The sequence below is a fragment of the Sinohyriopsis cumingii genome, chromosome 12, assembly GCF_028554795.1.
Source record: "Sinohyriopsis cumingii isolate HCF-2022 chromosome 12, ASM2855479v2, whole genome shotgun sequence".
NCBI classification, from domain to species: Eukaryota; Metazoa; Mollusca; class Bivalvia; order Unionida; family Unionidae; genus Sinohyriopsis; species Sinohyriopsis cumingii.
This window is the reverse complement of record NC_142972.1, coordinates 41,060,949-41,086,489: the sequence shown is the minus strand read 5'-3', so window position 1 is coordinate 41,086,489 and position 25,541 is coordinate 41,060,949. Positions and strand designations below refer to the sequence as shown.

Below are 25,541 nucleotides of genomic sequence, written 5' to 3'. Positions count from 1 at the left end.
TGTTGAATTTACAGTTGAATTTTGATGTCATTATTTTTCAAAGGATACCAATGTTCATTGATTTATGGTGGCTCCAAAACACAAAGTTAGACCTAACAAACAATTATGATTCTGTGGACACAACATTACCGCTTTCAAAATCCAGAATTTTAAGCATTCATTATTTTTTTGAAGTAGGAATATGTAAAACCTTGAACATGAATGAATGCCAGTATATTGTGAATTCTTTCTGTTCACCCTAATCAGAAGGGCATTCTTGTCATGCTGTCTAATTACATAATGTGAATCAATGTGACAATTTGATTGGTTGCCATGAACATTGATGAATACCAGTATATTTGTGAATTCTTTCTGTTCACCATAATCAGAAGGGCAAATTCTTGTCTGTCATAATGATTCACATCTAGGTGACAATTTAATTGGTTATTATAGTGGTCATTGGAATCTCTCTTGCACTCAATACTTGATTGATTGATGAAACCTTCAGCTGAAATGTCATTTCTTACACTGAAGTGTGCACAGTTAACTTGAACTATTCAAATTTTAGGACAGTCAACTCATATTCAACTTTATTCAAATTTTAGGACTATCAACTCATATTCAAATTTATTTGAATTTTAGGACAGTCAACTCACAGTCAAATTTATTGAAATTTTTGGATAGTCAATTCAGTCCACTTTATTTAAATTTTAGAACAGCAAAACTTATTTTTATACTCATTCAACCTTGCATTTGTCATGTAAGATTTATACAGTATTAAAAAAGTTGTTCAGTACATGTAGAATTAAAGTTAGGTCTCATTTAGCTAGACAAAATTGAATACTGTATTGACATGTTAATTTGCATACTGAACCAGAAAGCCACAACAGCTCAGTTGGTAGAGTGTAATCCAAAGGTTGTACCAGTAGGTCTGATGCCTGCCCAGTGTAGCCCAGGTTGGCTGCCTCAGAGCCGCTGTATGATGAGGGGAAGGGAAGGGTCACACTGATCTTTGTACAGCATAGACCAAGATTTGCTGTAACACATTGGGCACTGACAGACCAGAGCCTTTGCAGCTACTGACAGACCAGTCTTTGCAGTCATTTACAGACCATAATCTTTGTGGTTGCTGAGAGACCAGAGTCTTTGTTGTCACTAACAGACCAGAGTTTTTGCTGTGACTCACTGACTAAAATTTTTGCTGTTCGTTCTTTTCGTGGTCTGAAGTAACCAGTACAGACTCTGATCTTCTGACAAATTATACAAGGCAGAGCTATGTCTATGCTTCATGCACATGGAAACATGTATGTTATAAGTACCCTCTCTTTATAGCGCTGTTCATAGAAAAACTGAAAGGAAGGAAGTCTTATACTGAGGTATGTTACAACAAGGATATGGTTTTATAATGCATAAGCATGCAACAAGTGAATATTTAATGGTGTGAAATAACATATTTTATTCCTTTCAGGAAACAGATACAAGTGAAATATTCTGAGTAGTAATGTTAAGGCAAAATTCAAATAAGTTGAAATGAACATGCCTTCATTATAAAAGGGTAGTGGTATATTGAAGGACTTTATAGTGAGGTATACATAAAAAAGTATGGTACATCAGAAAAACCAGCCTCACAGTAACTGCATTTCAATTTGTCTCTATGTCTCTGTGTTAATCCTCTCATTTCAAAGTGTTGTTCTAATATATACATCTACTACAAATCAAATCGACAGTGCTACAGATTAACAAGTCTATCCAAGTAAAACTGTAATCTTCAAAACCTTGCTAATTAACATTCTGAATTTAACTATAATGATGTATCTGACATTAAATTAGTTGGTTATCTCCATATCTACAACAAGTTCTCAGCTCAATTATTCTGATTCTAAATTGTATATTTCATTTTTTCAATTTTATTAATACATTAATTTCTTTATTAGATAAATGGCATGTCACCAGAGCAGAGATAACAACACCCACTCATTAAGATAACACGATGTAAACTCAGAGTAATTTACACTGGTATTCAATACCCCTTGTGAATTAGGGTCATCCTTTTAATTTTGTACTGAAGATTTCATGGCAAATGGTTGAGAAATTTCAAAGCTATAATTATTTGAATACATATATGATATATGGTGGCAGTCGGCTAGTGACATAAATTAGATCCTAACTGCACAATACTGCATGCCTTTGCTAGTGAGAGCAGTGATCAGCAGTCCTCAGGTTAGGGTCTTAATTTTATATGGCAGTATATTAATGCCTTCATGTCATTGTTTTTCTTGAAATAAAATGGAGATGATTCATATCAAAAGAAGAGAATAGAGGATTCTGTCTGAAAAGGTTGTTGTTATAGGGTTTAATGCCATTTTTCAGCACACAATAGGCTATACATGGTGGCCAGTATTAATGGTGGAGGAAGAACCCGGGAAAACCCTGGAAAGAACCACCGACCTACGAGAAGTTACTGGCAAGCTTTCTCACATACCCATATTGGCTGAATCTGAGACTTGAACCCACGCAGACAGAGGTGAGATGGCAGTGATCCGTAATGGAGAGCACTTTAGACCACTTGGCCACTCTGGCCCCCCCCTCTGAAAAGCTCTATTTATCAATATTGTGCTTTCAAATGAGATAAATGAAAATTAAACCTTTTCTCTATTTTCTACTCTAACACCAGGTCCAAACAAATATATCAAGCTGAAAAATACTGCTGTCAGTTCTATGATCTGATAGCTATATTCTGAATCCAGGTGATAATTACAGGTACAAATATGAAAGCCAAAAGAAAATGTTCCATCCAAAGGATAAAGGTAAAAGTTTGAAGGTGGAAGTAGACCTGGGATATAACAATAATATTTAACCTTTTTCAAATAATTAATAAATTGATTCTTTCTGGTCAGTCCTTCAATTGCCCTATTTTTTAAATGATGAACATCACCATTATAATCAACAAAAACCACTAACCTCACCATCATATTACTGTCACCACCATCTCCATTAGAACATTATTTTTATGTTTTCAGTGCATATATAGATTGGCTGTGTTAGTAAAAGTGTGACTCACAGCTTAGTCATTTAGATACTAATAGTCCACCAAATTTGTTAGTCAATGCAATCCCAAACCTTCAAAAACCTTCAAATACTGAAATCACACAAGTTCTGCCATTTAAGTGAGGTTCCATTAATCCCAAACCTTCAAATGTTGATCATAAAAGCTGATTCAAATCATGAAGAACTTCCTGGAACTTGAAATCAGAAGTTCTAATCAGTAGTTCCACAGGTAGTGACCCCTTGATAACACTGTTCATGAAAGTCACACAAGTTCTGCCATTTAAGTGAGGTTCCATTTTACTGAGGCAATGTAATGTTCCATTAAAAACATGCCATAATTCTACATAAAACCTCACCTTATTAATTAATAATTAATGAACAGAAACCATATTACACGTACAGTAAAACCAATCTTAAAAGACCTCTGTTCAGAGACCACCTGTTTTAAGAGATTAGTTTCTCAACTGCACAGAGTTATTGACTATATACTGTTGTGAACTGTCATGACAGTCCACCTATCTTCAAGACCAGATTCTTAACCGTACAAATTTATTCATTATATATTATTGTGACCTATCATGAGAGACCACCTGTCTTGAGAGACCATGATTGTTTGGCAGAAGATGTGGTCTTTCAAGACAGGTTCTACTGTATAAATGTTTCTCATTGTCAAGAAGTAAAAATATGAGATAAGATATAAATAAAAGAATTCTTGATTTCAGACTCCTTGTTCCATATATAGATAAAATACATATTTTTTTAAATATTCAAGTATTAAATAAAAATATGAAGAAAACACCTTTAAAATAAAGTTATTTTGTACATTTTTCCAATTTGTTATAACAGCTGTGGTGAAATTTTTGTACATCATTATTGTCACAAGACACTAATATATTGTTCTCACTGTGTAATATTGTTTTCTGCAGAGAAAATACACTTTTTTTCTGGTTCTTCAAAGTTGTCTTTTACAATCTCTGCATTAGCAGTTCTCCATCTGTGTAAGCCTAATAACCTATTACATGAATTCTACAAAATCATCTGTCATATGTGTTTGTGCGATTTTTAATGTAGCTTTAACATTTTCGATCATATCATTACGATGTCTGCAGTGTGGACGTTTATAGTGATGTCTAGCACTGGGACATCATGCTGCAGGCATGTAGCATCATGTCCCACCCAATCATATTATCCTGATACCAGGCCGACCAGTCCTAACACTAACCTCTTAATGCTGAGTGCAAGTGAGACAGCTGTTAGTACCATTTTTATAAGTCTTTGGTATGACTTTGTCAGATTTTGAACCCATGACTCCCACATCTGAGGCAGTCATTTTTTTATGTATTGTACTCATTAAATTTCAACTATATGGGACACAAAACATCTTACAAGAAAAAAAAATAAAATAGTTTAAGCAGGATGTTTAATGATAAAATTCAAATTTATGTAGAAGCGTGTTTACTCAAGTATCTTCATTGTCTCATCATAACATCATCAAGAGATAAATCTGATTTTACAACATGACCCAAGAAATATGTCTGAAGATGTAGTAATATAAAAAGATGTTGACACATAAACAATATATACATACCTTTGTGTGTGGTACATAAGTCATTTTCAAGTTTCAACTTTAATATTCTTCAGGAAAAAAGGATGCAGATTTTTTTCTCATGTTGCAAATTTAATCTTTTTAAATATTTTCTGATTGCACTTATAATACTGTAATATTGTGCAATAATATGGGGTGAAAAATCATATAGATCACAACATTTTTCATATGATAAGTCTAAACTTGTTCATTCAAGAAATGATATATAAATTTTACCATATTTGACAGCCACAATCGATACAAAACTGGTCTGTTGTTAATAATTATATTTTTTCCCATACACACTCCTATAAAATTTCAAGGAAGGTTTTATCTTTTTATATTATTATAAATTTTGCCCATGCTAAAAGAACATCTGTCCAAAACAATTGTTAAAAATATTTTTGGATAATCTCAATATCGGCAAATCATTTAATTGAAAAAATATGTAATAGGACAAAATGTATTTATCATGAAAATAGTCTATTATCTTTTTCCATTCAGAATAATTAGTCAGCAGGTGCTTTACCCAAGACATTTTTTCCAGATTTGATAAAAGATGATTGATGCTTCATGCACAATCCACCTTCTAGCTAATTAAATAAGTTGTACTTATTTTATCAGGATCGTTATTCCACATAAATTTAAAAAACTTTTTTGCATTCTTTTTAGAATACTTGCTGTTGGATTTAGTAACATGAAGAATAAATGATTCAGTTTAGATAAAGCTGTTGATATTAGAACAACAATTCTCCCATGTATTGTTAATTTTCTTAGATCCCATTCCCCTATCAGTTTTTGTTCATCTTGAATTTCGTTTTCAAAATTCATGTCAACAATGTCTTCTGTATTCTCAGATAACTCAGCTCCTAATTGGGAAAAATTTGAAAACCAATCAAATTCTAAATCTGTATACATCTGTGTGTTTGAATTTTTTAATGCCCTTATTTTTATCACTTTTGGTTTGCAGATATTCACCTTTAGTCTCAACATGCATGCAAATGTGTTTAACATTTCTACTGAGGCATACAAATCCATCTATTAGGAGCCAGTTTATTTTCATATCCATTTATGAATATGCCTTTAATATCATTATTGTTCCAAATCATAATTCCTAACATTTCTGCTACCAATAAAAATAAATAAGATGAAAATAAATAAGAAATAAAAAACTGATGCAAATTCATTCTGAGTCATGCATACTTTTGCATTTCTACAGAATATATATATATCCAATATTTCATTTGTTTACTAAAATTAAAGAAAGAAAGCACTTTCTATATAAAATTCCATGAGAAAGTGTCAAAAGCTTACATTATCATCAAGGATACCCAGTCTGTGTGCTACACTAATGTCTCCAGGTCCAATACTGATGTTGTGTTTATTTTTATAAAAAGATATGATCTTGTCCATACTCTGTTGAAGGGTTTCATCCTTCGCCTATCCCATACAGTCTAATATTTTAATTCTGGATATACTGGTCCAGGTTATCCAGTCTCTTCTTCAGTGAAGCCTTCACAACTCATATTCCATTTTTTTCTGTCTCAAACTTATCAATTCTTTCTGGTAAAGACTTATTCTCCTGCTTTGTTTTTGAAAATTTCTCTGTGTAATTTTCCAACTCATTCCACTGATCCTCAATCTCTTTTGAAGTATTTCTTTTTTAATTCTTGTTTCATCTTTTCTAGAGAATCCTTCAATCCAGCTTGAGTAACAATTTCATTTAGTTTTTTGTTCTATATATTCCTTTGATACCACTTTTTCTAGGGCTTTGGAGATGGCATCCTATTTTTTTATCTATTATTTCCATTCTTGTAGTATCTAGCTCCTTGATTAAGAATGATCTAATCTGAGTCTGGGTGGGTGATGGTGGGGTGGGTGTAAGTTTTACTGCCTCTCAATCCAATTCTCTCTCTCTCTCTGGACCATCATGAGAAGCCATGGGTGATGTGAGAAAGGAGTGTGGTGAATGTTTTTGCCAGTGGCAGGCAGCAGTGTTTCTGAACCTATGATTGTAAAGATGGCAATCAAACTGACCAACAGAAAGAGAGAGGATAAAAACACTTTTAGGGTCAACAGCAATGGACAGTAAAGCATAATAATGACTTGGATCAACTATAAATAGCTTTAAATGTTTTATTTATCTCTTGTTGGTTTGGAAGTCTGCTTGAATGATTCCCCACTCATTTTGATGTACTTGCTAGTAATCAAATGGCTGAACTTGCACTGAGATTCTAGTCAAGCAACATTTATAATGCTCTATGTTCTTAATCTGAACCAATTCTCATTTTTAAATCCTAGTCATCTCTTTTATTTATTTGATCAATATGAATGAACATAGAAGCTCAAAAAGGGAAGTAGATTAATAATTTACAAAGGATTGTGAATAGCTAAAAAAGATGCAGAACTACATTTTGTAGGGGTCACAATAGGGATGGGATGCAAAGAGTTCACTCCCTCTTTTCATAGTTTTTTTTAAATTCAACCTTAAGCTCCATTGGAACAAACATATGTGTATCTGTTTGAATGTCATATAAATAAAATATTAGTATAATATGTATGCTCTAATTTTGATTTCCAATTATTATTATTATTATTATTATTATTATTATTATTATTATTATTATTATTGACCTAATGGTTGGGAGAGTGGCTGGATTCTTGCATAAATGCCAGCTGCATGTATAATTTATCTTTCATGTCTAGGAAGTGTATATATGGTTATGGGGCATGGATCACAATAGTTTTGTTGTAATGACCACAAAACTAAATTAAATGAGAGGGAACAGGGAGGGGTAGAACATTTAGATCATAGAACATTTGAAACTCAGAGTACATGATCAAATTTTACAATCAATCAGTCCAAAAATGTCTTGCAAAAGTAAAGTCTCTTGTGATTGGTTGATCATAAAATATCAAGCTCACACCAAATTCATGCCAATATCACTTGGATCATTCCCTGGAGATACGCCAGTCTCACTTGGATCATTCCCTGGAGATATGCCAGTCTTACTTGGATCATTCCCTGGAAATGTGACAGTTTCATCTGGATCATTCCCTGGAGATATGCCAGTCTCATTTGGATCATTCCCTGAAGATATGCCAGTCTCATTTGGATCATTCTCTGGAGATATGCCAGTCTCACTTGGATCATTCCCTGGAGATATGACAGTCTCATTTGGATCATTCCGTGGAAATGTGCCAGTCACATTTGGATCATTCCATGCAGGTATGCCAGTCTGGCATGTATTGACACTCAGGTCATTTATCTCACTGGTCTCTTCAATTCAAGTGAGACAAACAATCTGTAGTTATTTGAAATCTGGTGGCATATACAATCATTCCTATCCCCTTATTTCCATTATGAGGGGCAAGATCAAAACTCCAAAAGTGTTGGCAAATTTTACACCTATGAAAATCTAAATGACCTCTGTCAGTGTGTGTGTGTGTGTGTGTGTGTGTGTGTCCATAAATGTTTAGAACTTAAAGGAATTGTACATTTATGTACATACATGCAGACTTATAATAATAATCACGTGCTTCTTTGAAAGAACAAAAATAACAAAAGGGAACAAATCTAACTAACCTGGTTAACAGAGAATCAGAAAATGAGGCTGGGTTGTCCTGTTTTAAAAATGGAGGGAGATCCCCATTCAGCATCCACAGTCTCAAGGATAACATAAAGGTAAACTGTAACAGAAAAAGGTAACCTGTAACTGAAAAAAGTTGCAAGCAACAAGAAAACAATATTTCTAGCTTGTAGTGATGTTAAATAGCTCACATATAATATTATAATTAGAGGTCAAATCTACAAATCATAGCATGATCTGAGGCAAAATGTGCATTTCCTCTGGAAGATTTGACAGCTGTTCACTATAATGCAGTGTTTGAGGCATATAAGTCACATACTAACCAACCAAGCTGGTCCTATCCTTTTAGTTTAGTTCTGTATTTTCCTGAATGTCATGCAGAATACTAAAGTTCCAAGCCCAATGTGATACAGAATACTCAAGCTCCAAAAAACCCAATGTCATACACAATACTCAAGTTCCAAAACCCATTGTAATACAGAATACTCAAATTCCAAAACCCAATGTCATACAGAATACTCAAACTCCAAAAAAACCAATGTCATACAGAATACTCAAGTTCCAAAACCCAATGTCATACAGAATACTCAAGTTCCAAAACCCTATGTCATACCGAATGCTCAAGTTCCAAAACCCAATATCATATAGAATACTCAAATCTAAAACCCAATGTTATACAGAATACTCAAGTTCCAAAACCCAATGTCATACAAAATACTCACGTTCCAAAACCCTGTCATACCGAATGCTCAAGTTCCAAAACCCAATGTCATATAGAATACTCAAATCTAAAACCCAATGTTATACAGAATACTCAAGTTCCAAAACCCAATGTCATACAGAATACTCAAGTTCCAAAACACGATGTCATACAGAATGCTCAAGTTCCAAAACCCAATGTCATATAGAATACTCAATTCTAAAACCCAATGTTATGCAGAATACTCAAGCTCCAAAACCCAATGTCATACTGAATACTCAAGTTCCAAAACCCAATGTCATACAGAATACTCAAGTTCCAAAACCCAATGTCATACAGAATACTCAAGTTCCAAAATCTAATGTCATACATGTTTTAATACTATATAGATGTAATGTTTTAATATCATTTAGACTTCATGTTTTAATATCATACAGACATCATGATTTAATATCATACAGATATCATGTTTTAATATTATATAGATGTAATGTTTTAATTTAATATCATACAGACATCATGTTTTGATATCATACAGATGTCATGTTTTAATATCATACAGACATCATGTTTTAATATCATACAGATGTCATGTCTTAATATCATAAAAATGTCATGTTTTAATATCATATAGATGTAATGTTTTAATATCATACAGACATCATGTTCTGATATACAGATGTCATGTTTTAATATTATACAGATGTCATGTTTTAATATCAAACAGACATTGTGTTTTAATATCATGCAGATGTCATGTTTTAATATTATACAGATGTCATGTTTTAATATTATACAGACATTGTGTTTTAATATCATGCAGATGTCATGTCTTAATATTATACAGATGGCAATGTTTACATTGTTTGCAATTAAATTATACAGGTTCTCCATGATCATACATTAAATATGGTGGAGTTTATTGTTATACAATTTTGCTTTAAATTTTCGCCAACGATGCAAATGGACTGTAGTTTTCTCTTCTTGAGACCATTTTTCAATTATTTCTCCTGATTTCTCCACTATTTAACTCTTGTTTCTAGACTCTCCCCTGTGATTCAAATATCTATCAGTCCAGGTTTTCTCTTCCCACTCTTGTGTTTAGTGCCTTGTGGATGTTATTTGTTTCTACCCACTGATAACGAGCTTAATTAGCTCAGGACACAAGGAAACTGTTGTGATATTGAATCATTACCAGTAATGCGTGTGTGTGTCTATATATATATATTGTCTGAATTGTAACAGTGGTGTGTAGAAGGGGCATATTCCAAATAAGTTGTTGTTGTTTTGGATTTAACTCCATTTTTCAGCACACAATAGGCTACACAATGCCACGTTATTTGAGCATAAGACTTAAACCCAAGCAGACACAGGCTTGATGACAGTGATCAATAATGGCAATCATTTTAGACCACTTAGTGACCAGTGTCCATCCCAATATATAAATATGGTCTCATTTGATGGCCATTGTGTATTATAACATATAAGTAGTTATACCACTGGATTATATGGTTCCATTCTGAATGTTGATACCTCAGTTGTGAAGTGACAAAGTGAATTATCCCCATCACTTAACAAACTGAAACCTTCCTGTTCAATGCTAATAGGCTAATAGCTTTGTTGTACAGGCAGCTGGAAAACTGATGTGCCCACCTTTCAAATAGTAACAGGATTTATCTAGTACACAGGGCTGGCACATACTAACTATATGCAAACAGTAGGCTGCACAATGAGCAGTTATCAGATGGGTGCCAAATCAGACAAGAAAAGGGATGAATAAATCAAACAAGGGATCTAAAATGAAAGAAAACATTTGTTTTTTCTTCATATGAAGATCTTTTTATTGGGAAATTCAGCCAGATATTTGAGGGTATTTCTGATAGAATAAAGCAAATTTACTGCTCTTTACATGTTTTGGAAATTTGAATACAGGTGGGGGGATATGTCAAATATATGTTTTACACATGGTGCCTTATTGCCTCATGACAGCTCTCAGCTATTACAGAATATTACCCACCCACCCCAGTGAAAAAAGAGAACCTTACAGCACAACCCATGACAACAATTCTTTTCAGTAAAGGGAAGCAGTCTGCATTTATTACTTTGGCTTCAATAGACCTGAAATGAATGAAAAGAAAAACATTGAATTTGATGGGTATTTAGTAAAACATGTTACAGTGTATTATGAATACCTTTTTATGCTCTGCTAGTCCATGAATTAGTGGATTAGGTATAATAAACTGTAATTAGATACAATAAATGGTCTCACTAATAACATTTAACTTAGATACAACCTATTTCCAGACTGGTGATGTGATGATTGAAATCCAAGAAATGTAATGTATTCATTTATTCTGGTTTATTTTTTAAATTCTGTTAAATTTTACTGAGCCTGCTGGAGTTTCTTATAAATAGTTTGCATTATTTATATTGTAACCAGAGGCTTCCATCTTCACTCTAATTTATAGGTTGCATTATTTATATTGTAACCAGAGGCTTCCATCTTCATTCTAACTGGGTACAAAATATACATTTCTTTACTACCTGAGAACACATTTCCTGCTGCAGACAAGAACATCAAATGCCACACAGAACCCAAGGACTGTGATTCCATGCTCTTTGCACAGCATTGCTGTACCACCAAACAGTATGGAACACACAAATAGGAACATGTTGCAAACAACTGGAATATTGTGAAGGGAGCATGGGACATCGAGAGATCTGAAACAATGAAACAATACTTCTGAAATATTTTATGATGAGAAATAAAGCTGGTATGAGTGTAACAGGAGCAATTTTGTTTCACCATTAGCAGATAGTAAGTATAAAATGTAGTTCACAGTGACCTACTTTTGGCAAGCCAATACATAAGTTCTCCCTAAGAATGTGCAAAGTTCTCTGACAGTACTGGCAAGAGAGTTGGATATAAGACTCTAAATGCAAATAACTGAATTAGTTTCTAGCATAACAAAGTACGTCATAGTGGCCTAATTTTACTGCACAAGTGTGGTATTCATAAGATAAACACTTAGAATTTTTTATATCTAGAGAGGCAAGAGTATAGGAGATATAAACTTACATGCTAATGCAAAATCAAACTGTACCTGAAATATGAAAAGTAGGTCACTGTGTTCCTTTTTAGACACTAGCATACTCTAGTACCACTAATAATGCATATATGTTACACATTTTGTGACAGCACAACTATATGCAAGGGAATTATTGACCTAACTTATATTTTTGTTCAGTGTCAAAAAGTAAACAGCAATGGAAATGTTTGGGAGAGTAAAGCTACAGGTCTCCTGATTTAATTTGCATGCAGGTTAACTCTCCCTAACTCCCCTCCTCTAGAACAAATAATGCCAAAAAGCAAACAAAAACAACATTTAAAACTATTACTGCTTATGTAAGATTAAATGCTTCAGATGAGACCTTGACACAGCATTATCACCATAAGACAAGAAGTGACTTCGTTCCTTACATTCTCTTATAATCATTGGAAAGATCTTGTCAGACCTAACAGGTTTGTTATGACTCTATGGTCTTAAAACAAGTAAAAGGAAAGAGGAAAACCACCTAGTTTTGTATCATTGAAAATATTAATTTTTTCCTTAAAATATAAAGTAAAAAAATTAAAAATAACTTACAATATGGTGAATAACTTTCTAACATTTTCAATGTTCTATCAATTCCAATTGTTTAAAGTAACCTTAATGAGTTCCAAAGGTATTCCAAATGATAGTAAGGTACTGATGTGTCAACAGTATGGGAAAAAAATAATTATGATATAATCCAAAATGTCTTGAAATGAATTCACAGCAATTCTGTATCGCTTTTATATATCCAGATAGTCTTTAAATGACTGTTAGAACACTGTAATGCCAATGAATTATTAAATTAAATAAATTAATCAATCCTCTAAAAATACCTCTCCCAAGACTGATAGTACTACTAAAAATGCATAATTCTATGAAAAAATTATGTTATATAGAATGCTAATGTGCAAAGAGAGAATACAATAAGAAGCTTTGAAGGAACCATCTTGGTATTTCGAAATCACTTTACAAGTAAACGGGGTCACATGGTTTACACTAACTAATCAACAATTAGGTCGTCCTGTTCTTTTAGGACTCATGTCATGAAATTAGATCACATGATAATTACCTGCATTTAATAATACTATACAACCTTGAAACCCATAAATGAATCAAGTTACGTATATCTCATGACTCGTCTTATAAGCGGAAACTACGATTATCGAATATTAGTAGCAAACATAAATTAACTAAATGACCCTCTCAGAAACTATTATTAAGAAAATAATAGATATACTATAGATATACATAACACACACCGAGAGCTCAATGCTTATTGCTTATGTACTGTACACTCCAAATAAAATGGAAATCGCAAAAGTACTTGCAAAAATTTTACAATTATGACAACATATTACCTGACATAGCATAAGAATGATGCAAGGAACAGAACAGCTGCGAGAACATCAGCTCTTCCAACGATTCCAGAGATCTGAACAAAAGGAAAAGACAAACTATGCAATAAAACTAGATTAGTCGGACTCATCTGCAATTTGTCCAGATAATTGGTTGTCATTGGTGAAGGGATACGAATTTATTGCTGGAGCGTCAACTGTGGTTGAATATAGATTGTGATTTTGCTAAATTATTAATCCTAAAGATAGCTTCATAAATTACAAACTTCCAATTCATTGAAAGAAGACCACTTTTTGGTAGAATGAACATATGATGTCACCAGCACATTCAATTTTTATTTTCTTGTCTTAATAGTATCATATTTGATTATTAAAAGTTGCATACACATTAAACTAATGTAGAGTTGATACATTTACTGCCTGGAAAACTCGCAACCTACTATTATACACCCTTCATTAAATATTTAATTACCAGGATGGATCTCCAAAATTAGAATCCTGCACATTGTTTTTCAATATATCATTAGTTTGTTGCCAAAGTCAGTAAAACGTAGACAGTGCGTTGAGAGTCTATTGACTTTACACTCAACATACTCTAATCTAAGTAAAGGACCCATGGTACCAATTTTATGAAAGAATGTGAACCAGTCTAGAAATGGATAACATAAAGTAGAGTACATATGGGTTTGGCTGACCAGGATTAGTTGATGGAAGAAATTTTTTTAGTAAAAAGAATCTTTGAGAGCTTATCCTAGTTGTAGCAGGAAAAAAAATAGAGCCAAGATTTACTGATGGAATTTCAGTCCTTTTACAGAGCTGAGTTGTGTCACTAATTACTGAAATTAGCATCTGATTCTTTGGTGTGGACTTGAAAACACGTTTCAAACACATGGAATTTAAGAAAGTGCCGCGGGACATATGGCTTTCTCCGCACACAAGCTTGCATGAAAGATGGATCTCTATCGATGACTGTAGGCTTAATCATGAGCATCCAGAAATTTAAAGTTATTGAATTTTAAATTCATGATGTTTCAATTTTCGCAACTTCGAGGTAAATTCTATAAATCATACTTTTATCTTGCATAAATAGCCGATGTGTTCTGAATGATAGTCTAATAATGTCATGCACAATCCGACGACCTAGCGGCCATTCTATAAAAAAGATGGGCATCAAATCTTTTAATATCGTGTTTCAATTGCCTTTCTTTATCACAAGATAAAGTATGCGTAAATAAAAAGAGCACGGGTATTTTTCTTCAAGTATAAAGTCTGCATAATAGAGAGAAGAAAACTTAAAATAAGCACGAATTTCGTTTTCGTTTGAACATGAGAAGAGGCTATTTCAATCCAAATATTTAGTCTTGCCCTTTAGCTTACTTGATTAGACTAAGTTGTTATCAGTCGCAAACCAACAGTATGTGGCAAACATCTGAAAGCAGCCTGTGCCCAACCAAACAAAATACATGCACACCGACATTTTTTTTCTTCTGGCATACATGGCCAAAACTGTCAGAAATAAAAACAAGAGGACCATGTGGGTCTTCTATCTTTCACCTGTTTTAATTAATTAAGATAAATAGGCTTGAACGCATTTCACTCACATCTTCAAGTATAAGGACGTGCTCAGTCATAAAATCTATAAGAATTTTTATTGATCTGTACAGAAAACACTCAAAGGGAACTAGTAAACCTCTTTCTCCCGATTGGTTAATCAGTGACATCATTCACACAACAATGCTATCATTTCTATAACAGATTGTTTATATGTGTACATGTTTTCCAGTATAGTCACATATATTCATTCATGTCAAATATGTATGAATGAGTTTGCGACGATACCTGATTATCTAGAAACAAATTTAACATAGCCAATAAAAAAAAAACTGAGGACCACATGGCAGATGGGTCAGTCATGACTAAAAATGTGTTATCCTTGTTAAAGAAAGTTGTTTATTGTTATTATTATTATTATCATCATCATCATCACCATTATTATTATTTTTACTTTTATTATTATTATTATTATTATTATTATTATTATTATTATTATTATTATTGTTATTATTATTATTATTATTATTATCATTATTATTATTATTGTTATTGTTATTAGACCACTTTGGAAACTTCCACCCCATCCACCCCAAACTGCAGTGATTGTTTCTCAGCTCCATGTGAGCATGGTGTATGACGTAAAAAGTACGAATATTTGTATCATTTTTTAAGACGGTGATTGAAAGTTATTTACGGCCTCGTGGCCGCCGAAAATGTAATGCTATAGTCAGCAAAATAAACTTGGTACCCATTGTAATATTATGCCCAAATTATAGTTGAACGCATAAACAAATGAAGGGGATTTGTGTTATTAAAAAAAAAAAAACCTTGAATTGAATAGGCTTCAATGAAATTAGCTCTTACTGATGCAGCCCAAGACCACATTTTACCCTTACACTGCATGATATAAGTTTATTTTGTTTCCGGAATAGTGAATAGAAACTGATTCACCAACGTGACTATATACATATACATACAGACATACACACACAGATATAATAATAATAATAATAATAATAATAATAATGAAGACTTTTTATAGCGCCTAATCTTTAGAAGCTCTAAGCGCTTTACAACATTAGACAACACCTATAAGATAAAAAACATAATGATATGATTACAAAAATAAACACCATGAAATTAGAAAACATACATACATACATACATACATACATACATACATACATACATACATACATTATATATTACTGCTTCTAGGAAGATGCCTGCGCCATGGCGTGATCACAAGCCGAGCTGACAATATTTATAGTCGCGAGCGGTGTTAGCCGTATCTTCTGTCACATCTTTAAATACTCAGTTGATACCCAATATTCATATGTTGCATGATAGTCACAAAATATTCAATTCTTTTAACTTTATTTTGATAAATGGCTCATGATTTTAAGAAAATATTTCTTTTGCTTTCATTTTTCTTCAAAGTTCACTATTCATAGTTACTATTTAATATGCACAGTTAAATGTAAACGTGAAAACAAATCAGGTTGCATACTAGCAATCCATTTGGTATAATTTTACTTTAAACTGTAATATTCTAATGGATGAATCCTTTTCATAGATGTACGTTTTAAAATACGAATTCATATAGTTTTCCTTAAAATGTCTTTTAAAAATATAAAATTATGCTAATTTTCTGAGCTCGCGCCAAACTGATCATTATGTTATATAACTTGAGGCTTGATTGAAGAGATGCATTATATAGCGACATTCTTGCGGGCATTGCTTTTAATTCCGTTGATAAGTATATTTATTCCGGCTGAAAAGAAGCCAATACCTAAATTTCCTTTCATTTATAGAAGAAGACAACTGAATAAGTTGTTTAACAAAAACAAAGATATCTTTTCCTTTTCCATATTCTACTTTACGCTGCACACACACGTTGAATAGTAAATGCAGAAATGTACAATTAGTGAATTTTATTTAGCCTTATTAATTAGTTAATTATTCAATAACTAATCTTGTATTTTTTAGTATTTACTTGGAATGTAAAGACGGTCAGACAGTCGACTTTGTCAGATATTCAAAAACTAGATTCTCAATTCCACGTGTAAGGAGGGAGTCCTAAAAAATTATTTTTTCTTATTTCGCCTGTCATATGGTCAGGTGAGCAAAATTTATATTGACGTGTCTTAGACATGAGGGTGTGTGTGTGTGTGTGTGTGTGTGTGTGTGTGGTGAAAACAATCATTCCAGCTACCAATGTCACCATGAGAGGAACTTTAGATACTAGGTTTGTCGTGGCTTACGTCATAAGGCAAAAGTAACTGTACTAAAGGATAGTAGGCATTCAGCAATGATGCCGACCAAAAGAAGACTAACGTCCTTACTATTGATGGTGATACCTCCAATACCACTGACAATAATAAACGTGTTCATAAATGTGACAACAGCAATCTGGAGATATCTTTCAATGTGCAAACTTATGAGCACAATATGAATGATGATACAATCATACAGATGCAGTTAACGTTCATGTACTTTTAAATAATGACATTTTATAGAGTGCCCTATCAAGAACTAATATCTTGACGTTACGGATAAATGCGAACGATATTATTATTGGACGGATAAATATACAATGAATATGGGGCAAAATAGATCAAGGTTGACTTATGCTTACACCACCAGAAAATAAAGTACATGTCTCTGGAATATTTGAAACACTATTAAAGGAGAATCAATTAGACAACCTTTTGTTAGTAAATAATTATGATACACGTGCTTTCTATAAAAAAAAACCAACAACAAAAATAGTAGCGGTGGGCTCTCAGTTTTCATCCATAGTGGTATTATCGTAAATCGACGTTAAAGTCTAGAACTGAATAAAATCGAGTCTGTTCGAATACAGATTTCTCCACAAAACTCCAAACCCATCCCAACTGGCTTTATATACAGACCACATACATCTCATGTTAATCGGAATAAATATTTTGAATTATAGATAGAAAAAGTTCTGAATGATGACAAAGAATATTCCATTCTTGGCGATATAAACAAGGATTTACTAAATAAACAGATACGTGAAAACTGGACTGATTGTATGGAACCTTTTCGAATGACAATTAATTAAGAAACCCAGTAGAAAAACACAAAAATTCAGAAACCCTAATTGATCCTATCTATAATAGTGCGACTCTACGGTCTTAAAATAAGCAAACAAAAAATAGCGAAAACCATCAAGGTTTATAAAATTTAACAGATAATTTTTTCCATTGAATACAAAGTGAATATTTGAAAAAGAACTTACAGTGATGCAAATTATATCCCAAAGAGTCACAAAGTTTATATAACCAGTCTTAAAGAATAAAGATATTGATGTGCATGTAGTCTCAAATGTACTAATGTACCAATTACACGAAGTATTTTGATCTGCTAACAATCGTTTGATGAATCACAATAATATAATCCAATATATCCGTGTCTGAATTAACTTTAATTCAAAATTACAGTTTTTGATAAAGAATATTATTGAGCACTTTGTAATTCCAGAGAATAATTGTTTGAATAAATACTTTCATCCCGAATCAAATACTGTTGTTGTTGTTGTTGTGGGGTTTAACGCCATTTTTCAGCACACGATAGGTTATGCATGGCTCCCAGTATTAACAGTGGAGGAAGAACCCGGGAAAACCCTGGGAAGAACCACCGACCCACGAGAAGCTACTGGCAAGCTTTCTCACATACCCACATTGGCCGAATCCTAGACTCGAACCCAATCAAATACTGGACACAACAATAAGACTAAATCTACCTAAAGATGTTAAATCAATAATGAGTAATTTATCAGGTAAACAAGATTATAAAGTTCTCTACTTGACCTAGGTCACAATCAGCATTTTCTTGAAATATTATGACTTCAAGGAATTTTCTATTCTAGAACACTAGATTATTTATTTAAAAAAACAGTCTCTTACCAAAATTATAATAAGGATATTGTAAACATCAGACAGGCTATGCATTTTAATGGGAGAATTCCAATATCCTAGACCCACACCCTAACAAATATGTTACTTTTATTTTAAATGATCATAATATTTAGCTCACACACCTATACAAATGTTAGCTATGTATTATTTGTCAGGAACAGAGTGAAATTGATTCTGGACAAGGTCAAGTCCAAAATATACTTATATATAACATTTAATAGTGGGGGGGGGACATAACAAACAATGCAAATTAAATATACATAACATATACTAAGACTCCAGGAAATTTTTCTAAAATTAATGTTCCTATGCCATTCTTCTTACACGAAAGGCAACCGAAACAAGTAAGGAAAAGTACATCAAAAATTAATTTCTTACAGATCTTTTTTAATAGTTTAACAATACTAACTTTCTAATGGACTTAAAACAGATTCCATTGGATACTGTGGCAATATTTGAAGATGTAGATGATGTCTTATATACATGGACAGACTCGGTTTTGACTGTAGTCAATCAAGCATGCACCATTAAAAATGCAAAGAATACAAAATGATCATCAACCAGGCTTGATTACTTCACATATATTTGATGTTATTAAAGCAAGAGTCTTCTTGAAAGCTTCTGGTAGTGACTTGTATAAACTTTGGAGAAATAAAATTTTAAAAAAATGGTTAGGACTGCAAAAAAGACATTATTAAAACGTTTTTGATGAAAATACGGAAACCTTAAAACAATTTGGAGAGTATTTAATGAACTAAGAGCTAGAAAATCCAAGAAAAAGATTCGTATTCCATCTCGGAATTGACGATGTTAGTGCAAATGACCATTTACAAATTGCAAGTTTGTTTAATGACTATTTTTATGTGGCCTCAAACTTTAAAGAACCTAAAGTTGAATCAGATCATTCAAATCCCAGAAGACTTTATGCTGAAAGGTTATCAGAAGATGATAGATTTGAAATTCCTAAAGTTAAATTAAACTTTAAATTTTTTTGTGTGCAAAACATGGATATTACCAAATCAACAATTCTTGATATGATGGGTCCAAGGATTCTGAAAGTAGCATTACATGCTATTGCAGAGACATATGTAATCATAGTCTAGAGACTAAAGGTAAATTTTCTCAATTATAGAAAACTGCGAAGGTAACTCAGTTTCCGTAACTTTCTATCCATCCAACTCTTTCAAGATTAATTGAAAGCATGTGCGTGGGTCATTTATGTTTCATCTCAATGACCACAACCTTCTCCAAGATAACCAGTCTGGGTTTAGGCAGTCTTTCATATGAAACGGCACTACAATCGATGGTTGACACGTGGCTGATGGGTTTAGATAAAGGAAAGTTAATTGGGAGTGTTATTGTTGATCATGAACTTAGAAAAGTTAAAGATCTACTAATGTAGTGATACAGTTCGCAAGTGTTTCATTTTATACCTGAACGAATGATTTTATAAAATTACTTTTTATGAGCATGTATCTGACAAAAAAAACACTGTGATGAGGCTCAAGGATCTTTACGTGGACAAGATGTTTTTTTTCGTAAACGATCTTTCTCTACAGACTGGGAATACAATATCATCAACTAATCTATATGCTGATGATAATAATTTATCTGATGAACACAACTGCAAAAACTAAACGAGACAATAATCTTCAGTGGTTATTAAACAAGCTTAAAATATGGTGCAAGGAAAATGACAGTTGTAAATACAAAGGTTTCATTAATAAAAACATAGCAAAAAAGAGCAAAATTAAAGACAGATGACTTGAATCTTTTCTATAACAACGAAAAAACTTAAAGCGGTTTTAAGGAACAAAGTTCTCGGTATTCTTGTAGATAATTAATTTATATTGGTCTGATCATATAAATATCATTACCAAGAAGACAAATTCCTATCTTTGGTTCCGAAAAAAAATAAAATATTTCATTCCAAAACAGTACTGTGTCACCTTAGGCAAAAGCTACATTTAGCCTCATTTCGACTATTGTAACATCATATGGCGTGATACTTCTGGTGTTAATACTTCAGATGTTAATATTAAGAAACTATTTCCTCTGCAAAAACGAGTATATACAATGGTACTAGATGCGCAACCTGAAACACGTTGCTTAGACAATACTTTGAAAAACGACTTCACCCACTGAAATCCAAAATGACGTATACAGTTTCTCTTAAGACCGCCCATGCAGACTTGAAAAATAATTTTAAATGCAGAGAAACCAGCAGAATCTCAAACTTTAAATCAATATCAAAAACGTCCTAATTCCAAATACAAGAAAGAATTATTTAAAAGCAGTTTTCAATACTATGGGACCATTATATAGCATAATATCCAAAAAGTAATCAAAGAATCTTGTAGCATGTCAGCTTTTCACATTGGGTACAATACATGGATGAAACCTAAATTTTAATTAACACCACATGGCCTATCCACCTTCTCCAGCTAAATTATGTATACAAATATATGTCAGTATGTCTTATGTAAGAGTTTAACTTGACTAGAGAACACTGATAGTAACTTCATCTATTAGTGTGTTTAACAATTTACGTGTTTAGTGAACTAGTCTGGGTCTGTAATTTATATGTAAATGACTTATATATGCAACATATATGTGTGAGATCGGTAGTGATTGATTGCACTCTGTATGTAACCGTACATATATCTTAGAAGCCTCAAGGTAGATTGTGCAATTAACGGAGTTACCCTCATTAATATATATATATATATATATATATATATATATATATATATATATATATATATATATATATATATATATATATATATATGTGTGTGTGTGTGTGTGTGTTACTTATTTATTTGCAATTGCAAGATTTACCTACAAACTTAAATGACTATATACGTCGTTAAACCCTCAATCAGCCCAGTCGTTAACCTACCAGTCTTCAATTTCCAGTCTATGCCAAAAGTCGGACCAAAGCTATTGTAATTTTACAATTTAAAATGTGATCTTCAAGACGCACTTAGGACGGTATGAAGCAATATTTACGTAAAGGGAAGTTTCGTTACATTTCTTTAACTTTGGGCATCAAGTTCTGAATAAAATTATCAATCTTTGTTTAAACACCCACAAATATATAAATATTACCCATCCCCGATTTATCAGAACTTAACAGAATCACAGTCTAGACAACAAGTCTCTAACTAAATATAACCAGTCTATCTCAAATAGTAACCTTAATAATCACTCGGCATCATATTATACATATATCTTACGAATTCCATCTTGATAAATCACAATCTTAAGCTAATGTTTCATAATAATGTAACGTTCTTTCTTTTTCAAAAACGGACGTTCCAACAAGTTTACCACAAATATATAAAATTAACTTTGTGTCTATGCCCTGTAAGGGTGAGATATATTTTTATTCGAATGGATAAATCTTGCCGATGCGCCCCAGGGGCCATATTTATCGTCAAATAGTTACGCAATAAGTAAACTGTGCTTTTAAGAATGAACCAAAATAAGCCAATTAAGCCAGGGGAAATGTGCTTTTAGTTTGATGTTATCCTATGGCTCTTGAAGGTATTTCAATAAATTTGACCAGATATACTGTTGATAGGCCATTTTAGACTCAGTAACGGAATAAATTAGTCATTTCTTTGTGCTTTGTAATATGGTCACACCATTTCGGGCTGAGAGGGTTTCAAATAAACTTGCACAATTTTGATAGCAACCATCCAACCTACATGGCAGTGTCTACCGATAAACGCTCCTAATCTAAGTCTCGATCGTCAGTACCCTGGTAAAGTGGCTACACTGTACTGCAATTCTCCCACTTTTGGTGATTTATGTTTTTGTAAAGGGATTAGTGCTGACATACCACCCACTTTAACTGTCCAAATATTTAACATAGGGTGGTAAACTCGAAATTCGATAACAAGTGTTCATAAAAAATACAAACCCTGTTCAAAACAATTGGAGGAAGTTTAGTTGTTTCTAAAAAACAAAAACGAAGACCACGTGCAGTCGGTAAGATTACTGACCTCATAAAGAATGCCCTCGTGTCAAATTTTTAAAGTACCAATGTTGTTGTTGTATGATGGTGTTATTTTACTCTGCATGGTTATTGTTGATCATTGGCTCTGATTTTCATATGGAGTTTATTTTAGCGTGAAATTGATAATTGGGGACTTAAAAATTCCTTCGCTTTTCAGTGCAAAAGGGTTTCGGTCCCTTTGTGAATCTGAATATTTCAAAATTGAGCATTTTGCGACATTCTTAATGAAGGCAGCAGTTTTGGTTGTTCTTATGCAACTGCTCATAGCATTACACCTACTGATAACGACCCGGGCAGTCAATAGGTGCGGGGGATACGGGTGACCTCCCTAGCAGGGGGTAGGTGGGGTTCAATTTCAAGAATTTGCAGTATTTTCCGAGCGGGGAGCGCCTCTCGCGGGGATCCAAATCGTCCAGCGCTAACGTGCGACGGCCCTGACTGCACACACACACACACACACACACATGAATGCATGCATACATACATACATACATACATGCATGCATGCTTGCGTTCGTGCGTGCGTGCGTGCACGCACACACCCATACATACATATACATACATACGTACGTACATACATACATACGTAGGCACGCACGCACGCACACACACACGCACACACGTACGTACGTAAGTACATACATACATACGTAGGTACATACATAATACATACATACATATATACATACATACATACATACATACATACATACATACATACATACATACGCCCAACTAACACGATAGATCTGGAAAAACTAACTCGACTTACACAAGATCTGGTTGCCCTAAGTGTGTTGAACACGATAGATCAAAGTTTATTAAGTGTAAAGAAAGGACAATTCCGGAAAGTAAAGATGAAGTGGTTTCATGTGGACTTAGGTGTACAGAGGCTTCGGTCATCAAAGGTTTCACTATATCTTAAATTATCTCTCTCCTATCTGTCAGACACATAGCCTTAAAACATTTCGAAGATATGAAGTGCATACATCAGGGCCGGATCAGGGTGGGGGTTTGGTGGAGATACGGACAGCCCCCGGCTAAAATAGTACACACGACCAAACATACATTCACTTGTCACTTCAAATTAGACCACCGTTTTGTTCTTGCACACATTTATTGGGTATTATGCACACTTTGATTAAATAGATAAACCTACTTTTGCTTTAGTGCCCTTTCGAGGAAGGGCAGGGCCCTTTTGAAATTTTGGAAAAATCAACCCCCCCCCCACACACACTTAACATGATCAGGCCCTTTACATGTAGTAGTTTATTTCCTCCTTTTAGAGGTATAACCTCTCAAAAACAACAGCACAAGCGGAAAACCCCCACAAAACAACAATAACCTCAAAGCAAACAAAAACATCAAGCAACAGACAAGCAAATAAACGAAGAAAAATCAGCAAGACACATTTCGGTCTTTAACATTTGTAAGTGCTCACCCTCTTAAGTAGCGCTCAGCACGTCGTAAGACAAAGTGGAACATACAAAAGCATTGTTAATATCCATACAAAAGTATTGTTTATATCCATACAAGAGTATTGTTAATATCCATACAAGAGTATTGTTTATATCCATATGATGCCGAACCAACACGACCCATTATCCACTACTGCACTTTGCTAGATAAGATCAGATTATACGCACCTTAAAAGTCGGGTAACTATCTAAAGGGAAATTTATTGGTTCACAAAATTCTTTTTTGAAAAATCTTTAAGATACTTTCCCCATGGAGCTGAGGGTAGTCAGTGGTTGTAATGCCGGACTCGGTACCAAAAGGATGTGGGTTCGTATCCTGCTTAGATCAGGTCGGGTTGTCCGCTTTGGTGTGTCTCTGGGCAGTGCTCTTTCCAACAGTTGTCATCATGGGCTGATGTGTCGTTAAATATCAAGCAACCAGTAAACAAACAAACCAACCAATGAATCAGTCAATCATTCAATCGATCAAACAATCAACCAATCAAAATCCCCCTAGCCAAAAATGTTTGAAAATAGTATCCACTGCTTTACTGGGTGTGTTGTATAATTAAGTAAATACTTACAGCTTCTGTGTGAATCGGATGAACAGCGAACACCAGCGCGGACAATATGGCGCAGGATGATGGCAACAAAAACACCTCATGGCAAGTATATGCGAATATACCGGTGGTGATAGCATGAAGGATGACGTTGACCACATGAAAACTATGAGGATTCAAACCAAAGAAATAATGGTTCCATCTGAAAAAAGAGAACGATTTTTTTAATCGCAAAAAGGATATGATGTTTTAGATGTTCTTAATGAAATAAAAGTATGTTGTAAATATTGAAAACACATTTTTCTAATTTTTTTTAAGGCCACTGAAACGAACTGATAAAATAAATAAATCAATAAGATCGTAATCTATAATTTACATTTTTCAAGCAAAGAATGTTCTATTATTTAAACTTACACAAAGAAAACGTTCAAATTCAAAAGAGATGAAATATGATTTTTAACTGCTCTGATGACATTGATATAACTAAAACAAAATCAGGCACATTAACATTTTCCTAAAATATTATATGTCTTTCTAAACTATTTAAAAATTATCAAGATTGTTTATGAGTGATTTTAGATCAAAGTTATAAACATTTTGCAATAAATTCCTTGTGAACAATATAAAAAGCATATGAAAGTATCACAGAA

The 25,541-nt window shown here is 33.3% G+C and overlaps 1 protein-coding gene across 1 annotated transcript in view; it reads right to left on the bottom strand.

Moving 5' to 3' along the window:
* LOC149786319 (protein O-mannosyl-transferase TMTC1-like) overlaps window positions 1–25,541 on the bottom strand; it is a 138,938-nt gene that overhangs the window by 80,383 nt on the left and 33,014 nt on the right. Inside the window, exons 2-6 of the mRNA XM_089976720.1 lie at window positions 24,916–25,093; window positions 13,356–13,429; window positions 11,447–11,623; window positions 10,948–11,020; window positions 8,199–8,302 (exon numbers count right to left, since the gene is read on the bottom strand). Of these exons, the coding sequence (XP_089832846.1) occupies window positions 8,199–8,302; window positions 10,948–11,020; window positions 11,447–11,623; window positions 13,356–13,429; window positions 24,916–25,093 (606 nt within the window). The remainder of the gene's footprint in view (window positions 1–8,198; window positions 8,303–10,947; window positions 11,021–11,446; window positions 11,624–13,355; window positions 13,430–24,915; window positions 25,094–25,541) is intronic.